Source organism: Eptatretus burgeri, chromosome 14 (assembly GCF_056783735.1).
Source record: "Eptatretus burgeri isolate ZD-2024b chromosome 14, Ebu_testis_v1, whole genome shotgun sequence".
In the NCBI taxonomy this organism is placed as follows: domain Eukaryota; kingdom Metazoa; phylum Chordata; class Myxini; order Myxiniformes; family Myxinidae; genus Eptatretus; species Eptatretus burgeri.
The window spans coordinates 48,094,446-48,114,906 of NC_140974.1; the positions used below are offsets into that span (position 1 = coordinate 48,094,446).

The 20,461-nt window shown below is 43.8% G+C and overlaps 2 protein-coding genes across 3 annotated transcripts in view; one reads left to right on the forward strand and one right to left on the reverse strand.

The window, feature by feature from the left end:
- Nucleotides 1-2,549, forward strand: part of LOC147013129 (uncharacterized) — a 51,346-nt gene extending 48,797 nt beyond the window's left edge. The window contains exon 9 of the mRNA XM_085854739.1: nucleotides 510-2,549. Coding sequence (XP_085710865.1) covers nucleotides 510-705 — 196 coding nt within the window. The 3' untranslated portion in view covers nucleotides 706-2,549. The remainder of the gene's footprint in view (nucleotides 1-509) is intronic.
- Nucleotides 2,550-9,109: 6,560 nt separating this feature from the next.
- The window catches only part of PTPA (protein phosphatase 2 phosphatase activator), a 29,018-nt gene continuing 17,666 nt past the window's right edge, over nucleotides 9,110-20,461 (reverse strand). For both annotated transcript variants that reach the window (XM_085854740.1, XM_085854741.1), the window contains 6 exons: nucleotides 18,628-18,898; nucleotides 16,773-16,872; nucleotides 15,983-16,107; nucleotides 15,421-15,521; nucleotides 15,141-15,248; nucleotides 9,110-9,508 (listed from right to left, as the gene is read on the reverse strand). In XM_085854740.1, coding sequence (XP_085710866.1) covers nucleotides 9,365-9,508; nucleotides 15,141-15,248; nucleotides 15,421-15,521; nucleotides 15,983-16,107; nucleotides 16,773-16,872; nucleotides 18,628-18,898 — 849 coding nt within the window. In that variant the 3' untranslated portion in view covers nucleotides 9,110-9,364. The remainder of the gene's footprint in view (nucleotides 9,509-15,140; nucleotides 15,249-15,420; nucleotides 15,522-15,982; nucleotides 16,108-16,772; nucleotides 16,873-18,627; nucleotides 18,899-20,461) is intronic.

Here is a 20,461-nt window from a genome sequence, read left to right on the forward strand (position 1 = left end):
TGAATCGTTGTGCGGAAGCCTTTTCATAAGCTACGCCACGTCATCGTCGGCGATGCGTGCAGCGCGCTATGCCTAAGTTCGACGATCGTTGGGCATAGGTTGTGAAGGCCGACAACAGGTTCAGCATTCGTTGGTACGAGTTATCTATAACACAACGAAAAGTTCTGTGTCTGTTACTAATACGTTGTGCATAAGACCAAGTCGCTATGAATACGTCCGAATCTTTAAAAAAAAACCTCAAAAGTTCAACGTAAGCCAGCGTTCTACATACATTTTAATACGTTGCCATCGCTGGCTAAAACGTCAAGGTGTGACCGGGCCTTAAGGGTAACAGGAAGACAAAGGATCACACAGACCAAGCATCACAACCTCATTTTACACAATTATCAATGTTATTCCAAAAGCAGAATTTTGAGACACGTGTATATACTTAAATAATACAAACTGTGCACTATGTATTTACTCATAATCATCCAATAATCCATGTTTGTGCCTCGTCTCTCTCCTAGAGCTGGACTCAAGGCAGGGGATGTAGTCGTGTTGATCAATGGAAAAACTGCACTCTCAGCCAATCAGCTGCAAGAAGCGGTGGCAGCAAGCAGGATCCTCCTCACCAAGTCACATATGTCAACTCCAATTGATCTACTCGTGCTGAGAGGATCAGAAACATTGGCTATTGCTGTTATGCCTTTTACTCTTCCCTGACATGTATCACTCTCTCTCTTAACCCTCTTGAATATTTGATTATATTTATAATGGCCACAACCTTCTCAATGCCACCATGTCATGTGCGTTTATTTCAGTGTTCGAGATTTATTGGAGGCTACAAAAGGGGTCCAATTTCTATCTGGGATTATGTTTATAGAATGAGTCGAGTATGTAGATCAATTATTTGAGATCATTGGTAACAATCACACAATACCATGTATTTCCCACTTTGATGTGCAGCATGTGCACCAAATCAAGATGGTGGAAAATGAGGAAAACAGAGGGTGGAACAGAGAAATATTATTTGATTTCTGGTCAACGAAAACATCAAGCCGCTCGAGATTTGAAGATCATTGCCTGCTTTGTAATGATCTGCACTGACTGTCAATGACTCGTGTTTTAAAGAGCACCTTGGAGCATGAAGGTTTCTACATAAGAATGATGCCATGACAGATGTCCTACACTAACAATGTCTCTGAATCTGATGTACCATACTCTGTAACAGAGCGTCGGTGCTGCCGAAGCAGTTTATTGACAAGGGTTACACTGGGTGGTTTGCCATTGCCTTCCCAGCAGGAGTCAGGGCAGGGATTTGGAATTTGTTCGGGGTGCCGGGAATGGTTCAACTACTCTTCGCAAAGGGTACCGTAGCATCATTATCGTCCACCAACTAATTCCGGCAGACGAGACACCCAGTTTTACATCCATCTGAGGGACGGCACACACATTGATGAATCACCCTGCCTGTGAAACACCAGGATGACAGTTTATAGCTGGGTCAGAAATCAAACCCAGGCGAGACAGCTTAGAGCAGAGTGTGCTAGACCACCAGCGAGGCCATCCTGCCAGCCATACTAACAATGTACACCAACTAATGTCCAAAATAATTATATGTTGAAGGTCCATGAAAACTTCCGTTTCAATGGGACATGGGTGTCGAAAGCTGGAGAATGTCTTGCAAATTAATGTAGGCAAGGGATCGTTTTTGTAATGAGCATGAGTCTTAACTAAAGTCCAGCTTGAATTTGAACTACCTTTGGATGAGCAAGATAATGATCAAGGGGAAAAGAACACATTGCAATCACTTGTCTATTGCCTTTTGGGCCAGACAACCTTGAGTCGAAATTTCATTGAATCAAGCTCTTCTTGCTAAATCGACGATGACAACTGAACATCATTTGATTTTCTCCTCACTGTTGCCAATGGATAACGAACATCATTTAATCATTCAATCATTCTTAACTATTAATTCGACAATGCCACCCTCTTTATACCTACCATCTTGGCTCCCAAAACCTATAAAATCAACAACATAAATATCATACTATATATTGTTTCTATTTTGTTGTGTAGTTATAATTTGATTGTCCTGTGGTTGACATCCATACTTGAAGATAACATCTTCATACTCAATATTAACGGTGACCGTGCCTTAACCCTAATAGATCTTTTCTTGACGCAGCAACAGACCATTCCTCCCACTCACCAATGGGTCAACACCTACGACAACAATACCCTGACGGTACCATCGTATGGTATATGACTCACTCTGGGCATCATGCATACACTTCCCAGCCTGATATTTTTGAGAGTACATTTTGCTTGTTGGCCATTTCTCTTTGCTGTGACTTTTACTGGGGAGTAGTATAGGTGGGGGAGTAGTGTAGTGGCATCATAATACAGCATGTGAATTGTGAATTCAGAATATGCTTTAGCTTTGGATTTTTGGAGGATTTCCAGTCCAGGGTTTCCCAGCAGGGGTCGAGGAAGTTTGACAGTTTCTGTTCAATAAAGACTGGACTTCAGTTCCACTAATCCACGAACAAGAAGTTGTTGAATGCTCAACTCTATGGTCTTCCTATGTTTAGTTTAGTTTTATCTCAACTCTATGGTAACATTACCTGTTTAGTTTAGTTTTAATCTGAAGTTTGCCCAGATTTACAGCTTTTTCTTCTGCAAGGACATCATCATACTAAAATTCAGCATATATAGATTTAACAGCATGTATGGACTTGTGGAATCGAAAATGGCTTGGCAGATCTCCATCAAATTTTACATACCTATTCGGGGTAACCAGGGTCAGGTCATGGGCACAAAATCACCCCGCCCCCCGTTTCCCCACAAGAGGGTGCGGAGACGACATACCATTTCGCCTGGGCAAGTGAAGTGGTGCAAGTGGATTAACCACTGTCCTCTGTCGGAAGGAGGTGGTATTGACACCATATTTCGCTCAGGATAGAGTGGGTATTGCCATAGTTTGTGAAAAAGCGTCTCTGAACTGTGAAAGCTCATGTTAATTGTGGTCAATGCCGGCGGACAAGTTATACTGTTGTGGGGCCGGGTCTCGGTGGCGAACACGACCGCTATATGGAGCAGTAGAGTCGGCTCCACTGAACACCTGGAATTTAGGACGTACCTTTCAGATAAATTCGAAAGGTCACGGGTCCCTTATCGGACTGAAGATCGCCAACAGGTCGACCACGTGGGGTAGGGTTAATTGCCTAATTTCAATATACCTAAATACTCACACAGTCTAACTACCGGGGAACCACACCCTCGGCATGCCTCGAGCGGAACGAGCCGTTACTGTGCTCGAAACATGTGTAACCTGAGCGGATGGTTACCGAGGCCTGTCGGTCCAAATATACAACTACGGCAACGGCATTCCTAATCCCAAATACACATCGTGGCAAACCAATCGCAGAAATAACAAAGAACGAGCTGGAACATTCAACAAGAGGGGAATTTATTTGCAATGGGGGGTGGGAGGGGGGGGAGGGAAGCACACAAAGAGCAGAGTTATCCGAATAAGCAATGCAAATAATGTACAACACAAAGCACTTAACAATTCTACTTATAGACGGGGCCCATGGACACACGCACACACAAATACCCAAAGAAATGGACCCCGTCGGGTCTTTATTATTCCTTCAGCTCGGAGGGAAGTCGAGCTGAGGGGAGAGAACGTGCTGGCAACCTGGCCGGCAGCCACGTTCGCGCGGCTCGATGTCCGCACCTTTCCGGAGCACCAGTCGCCAAAGGACGGACCAGGGCAGCCAAATCCAGAGGAGGCGAGATGAGGTGATCTCCCGTGATGAGATGGTCGACCGCTATCGCCACGATCCTCCAGAATGCACTCTTGTCGACAACCACTCACTGGCCTTGGATCCCAGGTTGGAAATGTCTGAATTGAAATGTCCTTTTCCACAAGAAATGTCTCACACACGATGACAGGCTGCTTGGCAAACGCCACGATCTCCATCTCTCTCTGCTGGTCCCGACATCCACTCTCTTCCTCTTTAGGAGGGAGGGGCTTCTTCTCCTGGCCACTCTCCTCCTGATTGGTCAGACCCATCGCGCGATTCCCTGGCCATCTCCCATTGGACAGGCCCACGGTAGGCAGGGCAACTCCCACCCTTCTGGGTGGAGTCCCGATCGGAGGCGTTTGTAGCTCCGCCTACCTCCTCACCTCCGACCACGTGCGTAATGGCGATGGTGTTGAGTGGGGGACGGGGCGGGTGAGACGCCCGCTCCTTGCCGATTGGCCAAAGAGGGACGCCATGCCCATGTTAAACTCCACCCACGCACGCGCTCACTCACCGGCGAGTGAGCGCGGACAATGCCGAAAGCAGAGAGTTGTTGGGGGTCGTTGGTTGGGACATAAAATCCTAACTATAAAATAACTGCGCAGCACACGTTCACTTAATTCCCATTAGACTAGGGACGGGACCCTAACTAGAAACAAGCTTACCGATATAACTGATCTAGAAGGACTCTGGCTGTTGTGTGCAGTAAGCTTCCAAATTCGTAACAATACAACAGATTTTATCCACTGGAAGCTTAAAAATAGTTTGTCAACCACCGCAGGAAGCAAGACAGTTGACATTTCGAGCATTAGCTCTTCCCTTTGCACTGGAAGCCTAAAAATAGTTTTTAACCACCGTGGGAAGCAAGACGATGTTGACGTTTCAAGCATTATCTCTTCCCTTCATCAGGGCAAATTTCTGAAAAAGCATGAAATAACTCATTGACAGCATTCATGATACCAACACAGTTTTTCAGTTTATCTCATATTCAAGAAATAAAATGAAATCACCCCACCTTTCCTTTTTTGTGCACATTGGCTTACCCTCCATCTTGTTCCATCCCTCTCCCACATCCCATCACCTTCCCACTACTCTCCCCTATCCCATGCCCCCGTCCCACATCCCCGTTCCACTCTTACTCCAAGACCTCCATTTATACAGGTGTATAAAAAGTACACGGCACTTAACCTATCACAATGCATTTCCAGAAAGGAAAAAGTTGATAGTCTTCAATAGAGCCGGACACAAAATACATTATGTTTTGGAAGAAAGGGGTTGCCACGTCATTGTCACCAGGAGACACATAAACCAGAGTGATTACAAATCACCACCCTAACTTTAAACCAACTTTAATGTGGTGCAGTATTCGTAAAATCAGCCATCTTAGATCTTTACATCCCGGTTGTTCTTGTTGTTTTTCCCATCTTCATTGCAGTATAGTAACACTGCAAATGTATCCAAACTCAATACAATCCATTGTCATGACTTCCCAACCCCACTTGAATAGGAAGACTGTACAGAAGTTTACTATTCAATCATTTAACCGACTCAAACTTTTAAATTTCCCAAACACAAATTCACAACATACAAGTCAACATTTCACCCTATTGCTTCCAATCTCAACTGTGTTCATTCTTTATCGACAAATATCCAATCTGACAAAATCTTGGTATTTCCTTAGCATTTTATTCTCATGATGTGGTCTGCCTGGGGCGTGAGGGCAATAATGCATCCTTCTGACCTTGCATTGTATGTTGATCTGGCGATACCTCTGGATCCCGAGGTTCTCCTGCTGTGTCCACCTGTGGAATTAAGGGTAGTTCAGCTGCCTCATTGGACTCTGTGCCCCCATCTCCTCGCATTGCCATCTGTTGCTCTTTCACCGGTTGATCCATATCTGGAACACAGCTTGTCTCAAAATTCCCTGTATCAGAAATATTCTGACGTCGATGATACCTCTTCACGTGTGAAGTGTTTGTCACATTGCTTCCAGTCTCGGAAGCAACCGTGTAAGGGTGTGTCAAGTTTTCTCAGATTCTCTCGTTTCAGCAACACAGTATCTCGCGGCAGTACATTGGATTCTTCAGCATGACGTTGATGATTATCATGAACCAAAAGTAATCGCTGACAACATGGAAGTACCTATTGCTCACATATGACCGAATTATCCCATCGAGCGTGATCATCGAAAACAAAGAGTTGTGACCAGATATCTTACTTGGGTATAAAAAAAGAGAAGAAGGCATTGCTTAATGAGGTGTTAATACCAGTGATTTTGGACTAAATGATGCAGAAATCAAGGAAATGACCAAACACCAAGACCTCAAGAATTAATTCAGAAGATCCTGGAAGCTGAAGAATGCCAAAGTTGTACCAGTGATAGTTTGAGCTACAGGAATGAGGACAAAGAATCTCACAGAGATATTAATCGTAGGGGCAGTACCGCTTGGTGCTCACCTGGAAGTGGCTGGATAAGATAACCAGGGAACCACTGGTTGGCATGGATGACCCACAAAATATATAATGGGGAAGAAAATAAATACCTATAGATTTTTTTAATGCCACGAACCTAGGTACATCAAGGGTGATCACGTTGTGGTCAAGTTTCATCAAAATTGTGTGTGTGTGTGTGTGTGTGTGTGTGTGTGTGTGTGTGTGTGTGTGTGTGTGTGTGTGTGTGTGTGTGTGTGTGTGTGTGTGTGTGTGTGTGTGTGTGTGTGTGTGTGTGTGTGTGTGTGTGTGTGTGTGTGTGTGTGTGTGTGTGTGTGTGTGTGTGAGAGAGACTTCACAAAAGAAAGCAAATACATATTTTGGGGGGCAACCCTCATAAGACTTTTCAAATGTAATCAGATTTTTGAAACCGCTCCCACCCCCCCCCCCATCCCCATAAACTCCCTCTGTAGACCCCTTCAGACCCTTTTTTAATGCCATCACAGGTGATGAAGATTGCAGTCAAATTTCATTGAAATCGTATGTGTCGTTTCTGAGAAGTTGCAAATATTTGTGGAGGGACGGACGACGCGCCATCCAATAAGCTCCCCAGAACGACTTCACAGGTGAGCAAAACACCATCCCTGGGAATATTATTACAAACAAACTACAGTTGGAAGCTGTCCGGGGCTCAGTGACGATCCTGAAGCGAGTCCTCGGCACAAAACTTTGAGAACAGAAAACTTCACAGCTTGGTCCATGAATCGTGACCCCTTACTGAAGTGAAGCTGGATACTTTGAGCCCACCTTGGGAGGACTCCATTCCACATTCTGAAACCCACATATGTAGATACCAATCAAACACATACACACACACACACACAATCCTGGAAAGACTCCATTCCACATTCTGAAACCCACATATGTAGATAGCAATCAAACACACACACACACACACACACACACACACACACACACACACACACACACACACACACACACACACACACACACAATCCTGGGAGGGCTCGATTCCACGTTCTGGCACCTGCATATGTCAATAACACGCACACACACACACACACACACACACACACACACACACACACACACACACACACACACACACCTGTACCCTGTACCTTGTTTTAAACCTGTACCCTTCAGAGTGATCAGTCCCAGGTTGTCAAACACAGGGCTCAATGTACATGAATGGAATGATAAACTAAAGCTCCTCAAAATGGAACAACCAGCCCCTTGCACTGCAGCAAGACAAATATAAGAAGTTTGCCTCTTCTCAGTACAAAAAGGGCTGGGAGGGGTTTACTCGTCTGCTTCAAGACAACAAATAGTGCCTCTGCCCCCATTTTTGGTAGACTGCCGACCAAGGTTAACGAGCTCAACCCACCCAGGTTTGAAATGAGCGTTGTCTTTCTCCTAAGCAGATTGCTGATCAAGGCTTACGAGTACCAGCTACCTCGGTTTGAGATCAGAGTTGTCCCTCTCTTAGACAGATAGCCATTCATGGCTAAAAAACTCCACCCGCCCTTAGCACCAGGTTTTAAAGCGCCAGGAACTCGCACACTCCCTCTGCCTTGAGTCAGAAACAGGGTTGGCACGAGAAGCCAGGCATTGGATTTGGTTAGGAAAGGCTCTGAGATGCTGTGCTATATTTTGGGCATTTCAGAAGAGATGGAGATGCTCAATCAACCAACCCAATCCCCCCACATTCCCCAACCCATTATCACCCCGACCTCTATGCCAGGTTTCCTATGACCTCGACGCAAAAGGTCTATAACCGCCACAAATGACCCAACGATCTTTACGCAAATCACTGAAAGCAGAGAGTGCTTGTGTTGCAATCCGTGCTCTAATTGCTGGAAACTCGTTACATTTTTATATCTCCCCAAAGTCGTAGAATGTGGCTGAACCGCTTTCCCATGACCGGGAAAGTAAAAGGCGGGAAAATGCTTCTCGTATTTAAAAAGGTTTATTAAAAGAGAAACGACATGGGAAGTTAAGACAACAAAACTCGGAAGAATCCACTGCAGAAGACAACGAATAAAGGAAAGGACACAAACTTATTATACAATAAAACGAAAACCCCTGTGGCACCAATCACACCCAAACCATACAACGGGGACAGGCGAGGATTCGAGCAATGAACGGACATTAAACTGGCGTCTCCACACCACTCTGACACTGCAGTGACGGTGAGTCAAACGATGACGGCGAATGGCGAGTCGGCTGGCATTCTTCGCATCGAAGAGCACAGTGCCGGACAGAGTACAATGCTCGCGGGCCAAGCTGCGAGAAGATAGACAGAGAGAAGGTACCTGCCACGCATGCACATACATGCACAGCTTTTGTGCCCATAGGGCCCACCTTCCAGCAAGTGGTTGGTCATGTGCTTGGCTGTCCCGCCGCCCCTGGCTGGTGTCTTCACAAAAGCGTCCCGCCTTCGTCCAGGGCCGTCTGCAGCTCACTATACCGCCGGGTGTGTGGCCCTAAGTAAAATGGCCAGTGGGGAAGATTCCCCAAGCCACACCCAAAGCAATTTCAGACAGGTTTTGCAGTACACAGGAAGTCCTTACCCTATGCTGCTTTATAATGGATGCTCACTGCCTCCTCGGTGCACATATTATTACACACAACTTATCTCTGGTTGTCCCTAACATAGGTGTAACTCTAACCTACTCGAGCACACAGTCCATACTATTCTTAACACATTCTTGCTATGGTTCCTCACCTTCCACATAACAATATATTTACTTTCCAATATTAGGTACAGAACTTGTATATCGAAAAAACAAAACCCCCCAAAAATTGATATCACGTTGACAATGATAGTTTAATAAAAAAGTGGTCATGAAACAACGGCAACCTTGTCATTGCCTGCAATGGTTTTTATTAATAGCACAAAATGGACTTTGAAACAGGTCAACAAGAACAAGTAACAAAGTTAAGGAAGAGGTTTGGAAGGTGGTACTTTGGAAAGTTAGGAAGAATGGGGGAACAGTTTGAAAGTAGAAGGGAGTTGCGGGGATAATAGCAGGCATCAGAGGTGCAGTCCCAAAATCTTGTGCTATTTTTTAATCCGTGCGAGCAAGGACCAGATGCATAATGACAATTAACAAGTGCTACTGAGTTGGCCCCAGGCGTTGCACGTTTGACGCAGGGTGCCGGCTGCTTGTGAGCAGGTTCTGGGTGCCAGGTGTTGCTGCTCGAATTGCGAGCAGGGAACCAAAGAGGAAGTGTTGAACAACAGGAAACTTCTCCAAACACTGAGGGGGGTTCGAAGGAAAGCAGGTATTTTTAAAATTCAGGAAGGATGGATGGAATGAAGGAACAAGGAGAAGCAAGACTGAGCATCAAACAATGGAAAGTCTCACTGAGGTATATATCACCAGCAAAGGTAGCCAGCATTGCTGGGCAATGCTGGGTCCCTCCTCCAACCCCTTCCCCTCCCGTCACACCCCCTTCCCTCCCGCCTCCCGTCACACCCCCTTCCCCTCCTTCCTCCCGTCACACCCCCTTCCCCTCCCGCCACACCACCTCCCCCTCCCGCCACACCACCTCCCCTCCCGCCACACCACCTCCCCCTCCCGCCACACCACCTCCCCTCCCGTCACACCCCCTTCCCCTCCTGCCTCCCGCCACACCACCTCCCCTCCCCTCCCGCCACACCCCTTCCCCTCCCGCCTCCCGTCACACCCCCTTCCCCTCCCGCCTCCCGTCACACCCCTTCCCCTCCCGCCTCCCGTCACACCCCTTCCCCTCCCGCCTCCCGTCACACCCCTTCCCCTCCCGCCACACCACCTCCCCTCCCGCCACACCACCTCCCCCTCCCGCCACACCACCTCCCCCTCCCACCACACCACCTCCCCCTCCCGCCACACCACCTCCCGCCACACCACCTCCCCCTCCCGCCACACCACCTCCCCCTCCCGCCACACCACCTCCCCCTCCCGCCACACCACCTCCCCCTCCTGTCACACTCCCTTCCCATTCCACCCCATCCACCCACCTCCTCCCATCGGACCCGGTCCCATTCCCTCCCCTGCGTCCTCCCTCCCACCTCTTGCCCTCCCTCGTCCTACATGAACAAATGAACAAGCACGCACACTTTTATTTATTTATGCACGTGAATTACCACTGTATGTAGCATGAGACCGAACACGAACACGAACACGAACACGAACACGAACACGCACACCGGTTTCACTGGAGGGGACTAAGTTTGCTCTCCGTCCATCCGTGTTGTTTCAGGAATGTCCGTGGCTAATATGTCACCCAATAAATTTCCACATCCACAAAAAGCACTGCAAAAGCCTTTGGCCACCTTGAAAAGAAGCATTTTTATTGTCAAATTCCTATGTTTTGATAAAATGTGTTATAATGATTGAATGTTTTCATTGAAGAAACAACAATGAATTGTAATTTGCAATATGAATGCATGAAATTTCAATATTTCGTGTGACCACAATTTTCATGCAAAACAGCAGATATCCATTTTGGAATGATTTCCTGCAATTTCTGGAGAAATTCCATGAGGGCTTGTTCCATGTAATCTGCAGTATTTCTCATAATTTGTCTTTATATTATGGTTGTTTATCGTTTTTCTTACTGTCAAAATAAACTCAACAAAACGGATTAGAAATACCCACAAAACTCAAAGATAAGTTCCTAATGAAATATTAAAAGAAGAACAAATGCTAAACTTACACAAGAACAGATACAGATATCAGGGGATCAAATACAATCTCAGATAGCTTCCATAATATAAATGTCAGGACTTTGAGGGACCATTCCAAAGGTTGTGGAGTTCCTGACACCAATTTTCTTTGGAAATATATGACATGGCCAAAAGTATGTGGATGTCCCTTAAAATTAGTGGATTTGGCTATTTCAGCCACACGCATTGCTGAGAGGTGTATTGCCATGCAATCTCCATAGACAAACATGGGCAGTGGAATGGGCCGGACTGAAGAGCTCAGTGACTTTCAACGTGGCATCGTCAGAGGATGCCACCTTTCCAACAAGTCAGTTCATCAAATTTCTCTCCTGCTGGAGCTGCCCAAATCAACCGTAAGTGCTGTTATTGTGAAGTGGAAACATGAAGGAGCAACAACAGATCAGCCGCAAAGTGGTAAGCTGCACAAGCTCACAGAATGGGACCGCCAAGTGCTGAAGCGCAGGGTGTGAAAAAATCGTCTGTCGTTGGTTGAAACACTCACTACCAAGTTCCAAACTGCCTCTGGAAGCAACGTCAGCACAAACACAGTTCGTCGAGAGCTTCATGAAATGGGTTTCCATGGCCGAGCAGCCACACACCAAGATCACCATGCGCAATGCCAAGCGTCGGATGGAGTGGTGTAAATCTCACCACCACTAGACTCTGGAGCAGCGAAAATGCGTTCTCTGGAGTGATGAATCACGCTTCACCATCTTTCAATCCGACGGACGAATCTGGGTTTGGCGGATGCCAGGAGAACGCCACCTGCCCGAATGCGTAGTGCCAACTGTAAAGTTTGGTGGAGGAGGAATAATGGTCTGGGGCTGTTTTTCATGGTTCGGGTTAGGCCCAGTAGTTCCAGTGAAGGGAAATCTTAACGCTACAGCATATAATGACATTCTATATGATTCTGTGCTTCCAACTTTGTGGTAACAGTTTGGGGAAGGCCCTTTCCAGTTTCAGCATGACAATGCCCCCATGCACAAAGCGATGTCCATACAGAAATGGTTTGTCGAGATCAGTGTGGAAGAACGTGACTGATCTGCACAGAGCCCTGACCTCAACTCCATCGACTACCTTTGGGATGAATTGGAACGCCGACTGAGCCAGACCTAATCGCCCAACATCAGTGCCCGACCTCACCAATGCTCTTGTGGCTGAATGGAAGCAAATCCCCACAGCAATGTTCAAACATCTAGTGGAAAGCCTTCCCAGAAGAGTGGAGGCTGTTTTGCAGCAAAGGGGGGGGGGGGGGACCAACTCCATACTAATGCTCATGATTTTGGAATGAGATGTTGGATGAGCAGGTGTTCACATACTTTTGGCCATGTAGTGTACGTTTTAACGACACTTGCAATGTGTTTGGGGTCGTTGTCGTGCTGGAAAACAGTTGTCGCCAAGTAGCCTGCATCCTGACAGGATACCATTGTGGATTAGGATCTGTTTGTACTTATCATTCATTGTTCCTTCATTTCTCACCAATTCACAAATGCCAGCAGGATAAATAAATCCCCAAACCTGAACAGAGCTTCCACCATCATTCACAGTTTGCTGTCGAAAAATATCCTTATGTTTCTCAACAAACCTTTTTACATTCTGCATTCTTTTAGTTCGAAAAATTTCAAGCTTTCACTCATCACTCCAAACTATCTTTCGCTCATGATTATCATCCTAACTCTAATGTTCTTGAACATATTTCAATCTCTTGACTTTGCCACCTTTATGCAGAATGGGCTTTTTGACAGCAACTCGTCCATAGAGACCACTTTTGAAAAGAAACCTTCTGACAGTAAAGGAGTCCACTTGCACCCCTGATGTCTGTCCCAGTTCTTATGCAAGTTCAGCACTCCAGATCCGGATCGAAGGAACTTATCGTGAAGAATTGTAATCTGTTTTGCTGAGTTTCTTTGGCCTTCAAATCAATTTTCTATCTTTAACTTCTCCACTCTAATTATGCTTCTGTATTGTTGCTTGAATGCCACATCTGGAAATACTTGTTTGGTGGGATATTTCTCTCTGGGAATTGCCTTCTTGGGGAAAATATATTAATTTTGAGTCTCACTCAGTTTGATACTTTGGGCATGTTATGGGTTTATATTTACCTGAGAGGGAGAAATTACAAATTGATGAAAAAAAACATGCCAGTGGCCTAAGACTTTTAAATTATTTGTAAATGATGACAAAGGAAAAATAATTAAAATCAAAAGATGAATTGTGGGAAACATTGCAGGAAAGCATTCCAAAATGGATATCTGCTGCTTTGCATGACAACGGTACTCACACCTTTTTCCAAATACAGTATAGAAGTTTTATGTACCAATATTGTAAAATACAATTCACATTTGTTTCTTTAATAAAACATGATTGTTATAACACCATTTATTTATCAAAATATGCCAATGTGACAATAAACAAGCTCAAATGAGCTAAGATCCTCGTCCTTTTAATGATGACGTCATAAAAACGAATATGACGTCATTGTGATGCATCAGGTTTGCGATAAATTATCTGTGCTAATGTCCGGCTTGATTCCCGCAAACAAAATTCAAACAGCATGCCTAGTTTCGGAGATAATGGTATAGGTGATTTCCATTAGCGGTGATATTACGACTTCAACTTTTTTTCTAGGAAGAATTTTCAAAATCGGAGATAGTTACTGTCTGCGCGTGAGCTTTCTGCATATACATGGCAAGTTTCACGAAGATACGATGAAAACACTGGGTTGTGAAACAAAAAATGTCAAAAAATAGGAATGACGTTCTAGATGGGCCGTGGTAATTGATATGATATGAAAAAAAAATGGACTTGAAATTGATATGACGTCATAGTGATGTATCATATGTGTGGTAATTCATCTCTGCTCATGCCCTGTTCGATTCCCACAAAGAGAATTCAAAAAGCTTGCCGAGTTTCGGAGATAATTTTTTAGGCGATTTCCATTAGCGGAGATATTTTGATGTCTCCATAAAATTGATATGACTCCACATAAAAATTGATATGACGTCATAGTGATGTATCATATGTGTGGTAATTCATCTCTGCTAATGCCCTGTGAGATTCGCACAAACAGAATTCAAAAAGCTTGCCCAGTTTCGGAGATAATTTTTCAGGCAATTTCTATTAGCGGAGATATTTTGATGTCATAACCTTTTTTTCTAGGAGGAATTTTCAAAATCGGAGATGGTTACTGTCTGTGCGTGGGCTTTCTGTATATACATGGCAAGTTTCACGAAGATCCGATGAAAACTCTGGGTTGTGAAACAAAAAATGTCAAAAAATAGGAATGACGTCATAAAAAATGATTTGATATGACATCGTGATGTATCATATGTGCGGTAATTCATCTCTGCTAATGCCCTGTTCGATTCCCCCAAACAGAATTCAAAAAGCTTGCCTAGTTTCGGAGATAATTTTTTCGGCGATTTCCATTAGCGGAGATATTTTTACGTAATAACTTTATATTTTTTCTCGGAGGAATTTTCAAAATCGGAGATGGTTACTGTCTGCGCAGGGTATTTTTACATATATATGCCAAGTTTCAGGAAGTTTCGATGAAAACTGTACGCTGTGAAACAAAAAAGTCCACAAGAAGAAGATGAAGAACAACAATGAGAGTAAGACTTAGAGATCCTCCACGAGGATCTAAAAATATTTCCAAAGTGGCCCAAGATTTTTGCACATTACTGCACTCTTGAAAAATGTCGGTAATGGTTGGTAGTCTAATCCTAGATTTTATTCAATTTAAAATGTGAACCAACAGGACACCCAAAACACAAAGATAAGAAGCAGCAATAACAAAATGTCACCTGGTGAAGATTACAGTGCATGGATTATTTAAATTTTAAAAAGAAGAATGCATCATCTCTAACTGAGACATGATCCACATTCAGGTTACCAAATCAACCTTTGGTTAAATTAAATGTGATAATGGAATATTTACATTAACTAATTTTGTCGAACTGTGCTCAAGGCCGCTTCGGGTGCAATATTAAAGTTTGGCTGCGTGCGGACTGACAGATGGACACAACACACAAAAACAATGATGGAAATCCAGACACAGATGCTGAAACTAAATTTTTTTTAAAGGACAGAAAAACAGAAACATGCACAGAGCGATTACTAATCTCTTCAGGATTGGTGAAGCCAACAAGATTACATCATAAAGAGAGCGGGATTTGTACCTCTGCTCGGTACATCTTAATGAGACCAGAATTGACCTTTGTCCAGGCTGCAACACCACTAATGTTCCACAGCTGGTTTGAGTGCTCTGCAAAAGGCCCACTCTTTACCTGTGTTTAAAAGAACATCAAGAATACAATGACATAACATGCAAGATGTGCAATATGCAATACAGAATTAGAAATGATTAACAAACTGTGATGTTTATGCCAAACCATAGCAGAACAGAACAAGGTACTAAATCATGTGCTTGTCCAAACTGTATACAGTGCATCAATCCACCTGAGTAATGCTATGTATCATTTTCAGAAAAATGTATTCTTGTCGATTATCTTCCACCATGCGTGTTTCTACAAAGTGCTTCGGTTCAATGCTGGGATGACCTAAGGGAGATGGTTAAAGAAATTAAGGAATGCTAAACGCCCTTTGCAAAACACCGATTCAAATTGGAAAAGTGTTTAACTACTGACCATATGTTCGACGAAAAAGATCACGCACACTTTCAACATCCTCTTTGACCACAATTCTCAAACGATGACAAAGAAGAATCGGTGGGGGGTGATAAAATCCAATTCGCTACTCCATTCAAAAATTTGAAACAATCACTCAAGAGATTGAGGAAAAATAAGTGTCATCCAAACAAAAGTTTTGATGCAATCGTCATCAAGCTTTCATCAAACCCATCTGTGAACCAATGTGCTGATAGATTGTCCTTTTTGACAAAAATAAATAAATTCCTCTTGCGAGGCAACGCATGCAACTTACAAGAGCCATTTTTACTGGAGGATAACCATAAAAAAAAGATCAAGCAGAAAAAGAGCACTTTGGCAAGTTCAAGCCTTACCGATCAACTGGGCGCTGCCCCATATGAAGGGCAAGAAGTGAAAGTCATCAAGACCCCAAACACCCTGACTCCCAGCCGGCTCCAGTCGATAGCCCGTTTGCAAACCGTGTACCAGGTCCAAGTATCTAACCAGGTGATCAGAGAGGCACAGAACTCCATCTATCAATAAAGATATTCCTGGAATAAAGGTTTAATGACATGAAACATTAAAAAGGGTTAGTGGAACCCTCTTGAGTACGGTCCATTCATGATCGCCCATTTTGGGGCAAATGCACAAGTGAATGAGTTGTTGTTTTTTTCTGCCCAAAATTACATTTTTCACCACGTCACAACTAACGAGTCTCATGATCGACCATATAGCCGGGTATGTGGCATTCATGCTAACTCCATTACTGCATGAAAAGTAAGAGAATCAAAACCCCAAAACGTCATTGATGGAAACATATTAATCTGTTAAACAAAGATATTTAGACGAAAAAGGAAGATAAAACAAAATACACCATGGCCCAAGACAAAAATCAAAGGCTCATTGGAGCTAACAAAAAATAAAAAGAGAAAAGTAAATGCTCAGTGTTAGTTCCAGGTGTGGAGGAAATACAAACTGCGGGAACCACAACCGCACTGTACTCAGCACAATAAGGGAACATCAGTAAACGTGAATATAAAGAAGGAGAAAAATAAAAAGGAAATAAAGTAAGCAAAATAAAATGACCCGAGAAGAGATTAACTATGACACCCTGATGCAACAAAAAGAGGATTTAAACAAGAACTTTGAATTGTGGTATTTTACCGAGGGAAGATTCGTAGTACGATGGCAGGCTGATCGCGGGGCACCAAGAAGCCGAGCTTGGCAAGGCAGCAGAGGAACACTGTGAAAGCCAGCTCGTGCCCTAAAAAAGTAAAGTAATGGCACAAGAAATAGGTTGTGCTAAAGCATGACCAATAAAGAAATAAAAAAATCAAGACAGGGAAATGGGTAAAAAGAAGGAAGCACCCAGCAAAATTAGACAGGATTGAAAGAAGAATACATTGTCATAAGATTAATACTACCCCTACTACTTTAATACTCACTCCATGTGAAGGTGGGAATAACTGGGCCATAAATTTAATGGCCCCAATTATTCCCAATTTCACGTGGGATGAGCCAGGGAACACTTTTTTTTGGCCTAAGACACGGATGGTGTCCGGGAAGAATGATCTCAAAGTGTTGGTCCGAACTAAGAGGTGGAAGGGGGAATGACGAAGTGTTGACCATTGACTCTTGTTTTCATGTAGGGGTATTGGCTGTAGGGACTAAGCAATCTGACAGGATGCACCCCAGGTTGTTATTCTGACTGCCCCCATGTGTGGCCCCCTTGCACACAGGTCCAAGGAAAATGGAAACATTGATGTATTGACCTGCCTGCAAAACACCAGATTATAACTTATAGTTGAGCCAATATTCAAACTCAACCTACAACCCTTGCTTGTCTCTCCTCCACAACCCCCCCCCCCCCCACAACATCTATTCTTGGCTGTCCTGCCAGACTAAACAATTTATGTTTGATATTGTTACGTTGGAGGGGGTACAAATTAATTAGAATGCTAAGTTATCATGGAACATTTTCTGTGACCAGGGACTCATTAGAGTGAAGTGGTCCTGTTTTTATATATGCCATGAGGGGCAGCATAGTTGAAATAAGGATCCAACAGGAAAGTGCAATTCATGTGTCCCCTCTGTAAATCAGGCAAGGCACCAAAGCAAGATAAGGAGAGGGATGGATTTGACTCTCTGCATCCCGTTTGTGGCTTTAAAAAATCACCACATGGCCCACGATGTTTCAAGGGGCGACGTGACGCCAGCCGGCCCATGTGATGTCACAGCGGCAGCAACCGCATGTCGCATGATTGACGGAGGGAGGCTGAGAGCGATGGACGTTCTGGGTGTGGCCGCAGGGGAGATAATAAGGGCCGCAAGAAGCAGTGCAAGTCGGCAGCAGAGTCCGTAGTCAGTTGGAATCTGAAGTCGAAATCGGGCTCTCACTCTTTGGAAGTCTGTGCTGTCGTGATCTTACTTTGGTGCCGTGGCCATGGAACTGACCCCGTGCCTCCCCAATTCCTGTGTTGCCCGTATTGGGGCCCGCTTCCACACACATATCCTTTGAGACCTTGCCTGTTGCCCCCCCCCTCCATTGTTGAATGTGATTGTGTATCCATGGCGATCTCATTTTATATCTGTATTAAGTGTATTTTGAATTAGTGAGCAAGTGTGTGTTTATTCATTTCCATTTATTCATTCATTCCAGTGTATTTTTAATCCCAGGATTTTCCGTTTTTGTTGCCTTGTGTCCTTTGAATAAACCTTTATTTCTTAAGAGACATGTCACCCGATTCTCACCTTCTCTCACACACAAACCGTTTTGGTGTTTGGTAAAGCCCTGGGGGAGATCAAAATTGGCAAAACAAATTAGTTTTAAGAGACCAGCGGGATAAATATCTCGTCTGAGGTAAGCTGCGTTTTCCACTTGAACGCGGTTTCATCGAACCTGGCCATTCGCAAAGCTTCTGTGTGGCGGGGAAGCATTAGCATACCCATTGACACAACAAAATATTCATATATGCATGAGTGATTGGAGGAAAGTGGAAAAGTTTAATAGGCAAGATACCTGTCCCATAGTCTAAGCGAGTTGGATTTCCCATGGATTCCAACAAGTAAGCTACAGGTTCTTCAACTAGCAGAGGACCAGAGTTCGCAGGAGATGATGAGACACAGGAAGGGGAAAGCAGTGCAGGAAGAGATGATGGTGCAGAAGATGAGTTTAGGACAGGACTCGGTGTAGACTGGGCAAGACAAGGTTCTGTTGAAGGAAATGATGGAATTGGTGGAGTTGGACGCTTTGCCGATTCACAAAGATGTTTCACCAGTCCCTCAGCTTCCTGGACAGAAGGTAACATGGAAAAGGGCAGAGAAAACATAAATAAGTGTGCTGAAAGCCCCAAAAAGGATGAAAATTTGCTTATTCCAACCTGGATAATTCCCTTAAAGGTTATTCCCAACTTGTTTATAAACAAATTTTAAAACACGCACATGAGCACGCACACACACAAACTCATTAAAAACTAGAGGGGGAGCACTCGGGAGAGTGCAAAACCTCCGCCGCCAATACTGCTGGGTCACTCAAGTGAACCTTATATCTTATTCATTAAATATGATGTCAACAGTGCTGACAGAGTTATAGTTCTTTTCTCCAACATATTTTTTTTTGGGGGGGGGGGGGTTGGAAATCACTTAAAACGTAGAATGCAAAAAAAAAAAAATTTCTCGAAATTTTTTGAGGGGGAGTGGAAATCACTTAAAACATGTAGAAATGCAAAAATATATATATATTTCTCTTTTTTGGGGGGGGGGGTAACAATTTTTTTTGGGGGGGTGGAAATCACTTAAAACATGTAGAAATGCAAAAAAGATTTTTTTTCTCTAACAATTTTTTGAGGGGGGGTGGAAATCACTTAAAACATGTAGAAATGCAAAAATATATATATATTTCTCTTTTTTGGGGGGGGGGGTAACAATTTTTTTTGGGGGGGTGGAAATCACTTAAAACATGTAGAAATGCAAAAAAAAATTCTCCAACAATTTTTTTTTGGGGGGGGGGGGACCAAGTACAAAATTTAATGGCATGATCCTTGGACCATACCTAACCCCCCCACCAAGTTTCGTCGAAATCCGTCGAGGAGTTTTTCCGTTATACTGTTCACAAACAAACAAACAAACAAACAAACAGAAAGGGGTGAAAACAGTAACCTCCATCCATCTTCGAAGATGGCGGAGGTTAATAATTACTCACCAAAGGTACACCACGGCAGAGATTAAAGCCTCATAGCTCATTTAATATAATATTAAAACCTGCACAGTGAAATAATAAAGATTTTTCCTAATGAGTATCCAATATGACAAATTATTCGATTGTCCAGGGAAGGAGTGAGTAAGTTGCTAATGAGGAGGGAGAAAAAAATATAAAGAATAAAACTCCAAGTTCAATTTACATGATGAAGGCAGACATTTTTGAGCAGAAAATAGCAATGGAACCACGAAACAACATCTACAGGGGGGAAGAAATGCTCATTTCACAAAAGCTTTTGACAACTTATGATTCAAAGGCTAATTACCATTGTTGGGAGTTGCATTTACGGTAATTACAAGTCAAAACCACCCCTGGACAATTAGGTTCCATTTTGCAAGTTTGAGTTAAATGAGTAGGTTATCACACTGGCCTCTGAGCTATGGAGCCTGGGTTTGAATCTCAACCAAGTTATAAACCGTCATTCTGGTGTTTCACATGCGGGCCGATGAATTGCCATGTGTCGTCCCTCAGATGGATGTTAAACTGGGGGTCCCATCAACCAGCATTAGTTGATACACATTAAGAAAAAACATCTCATGGTGTTATTCGAGAACAGTTATAGTTATCACCGGAACCCTGGCCAAATTCAAAATTT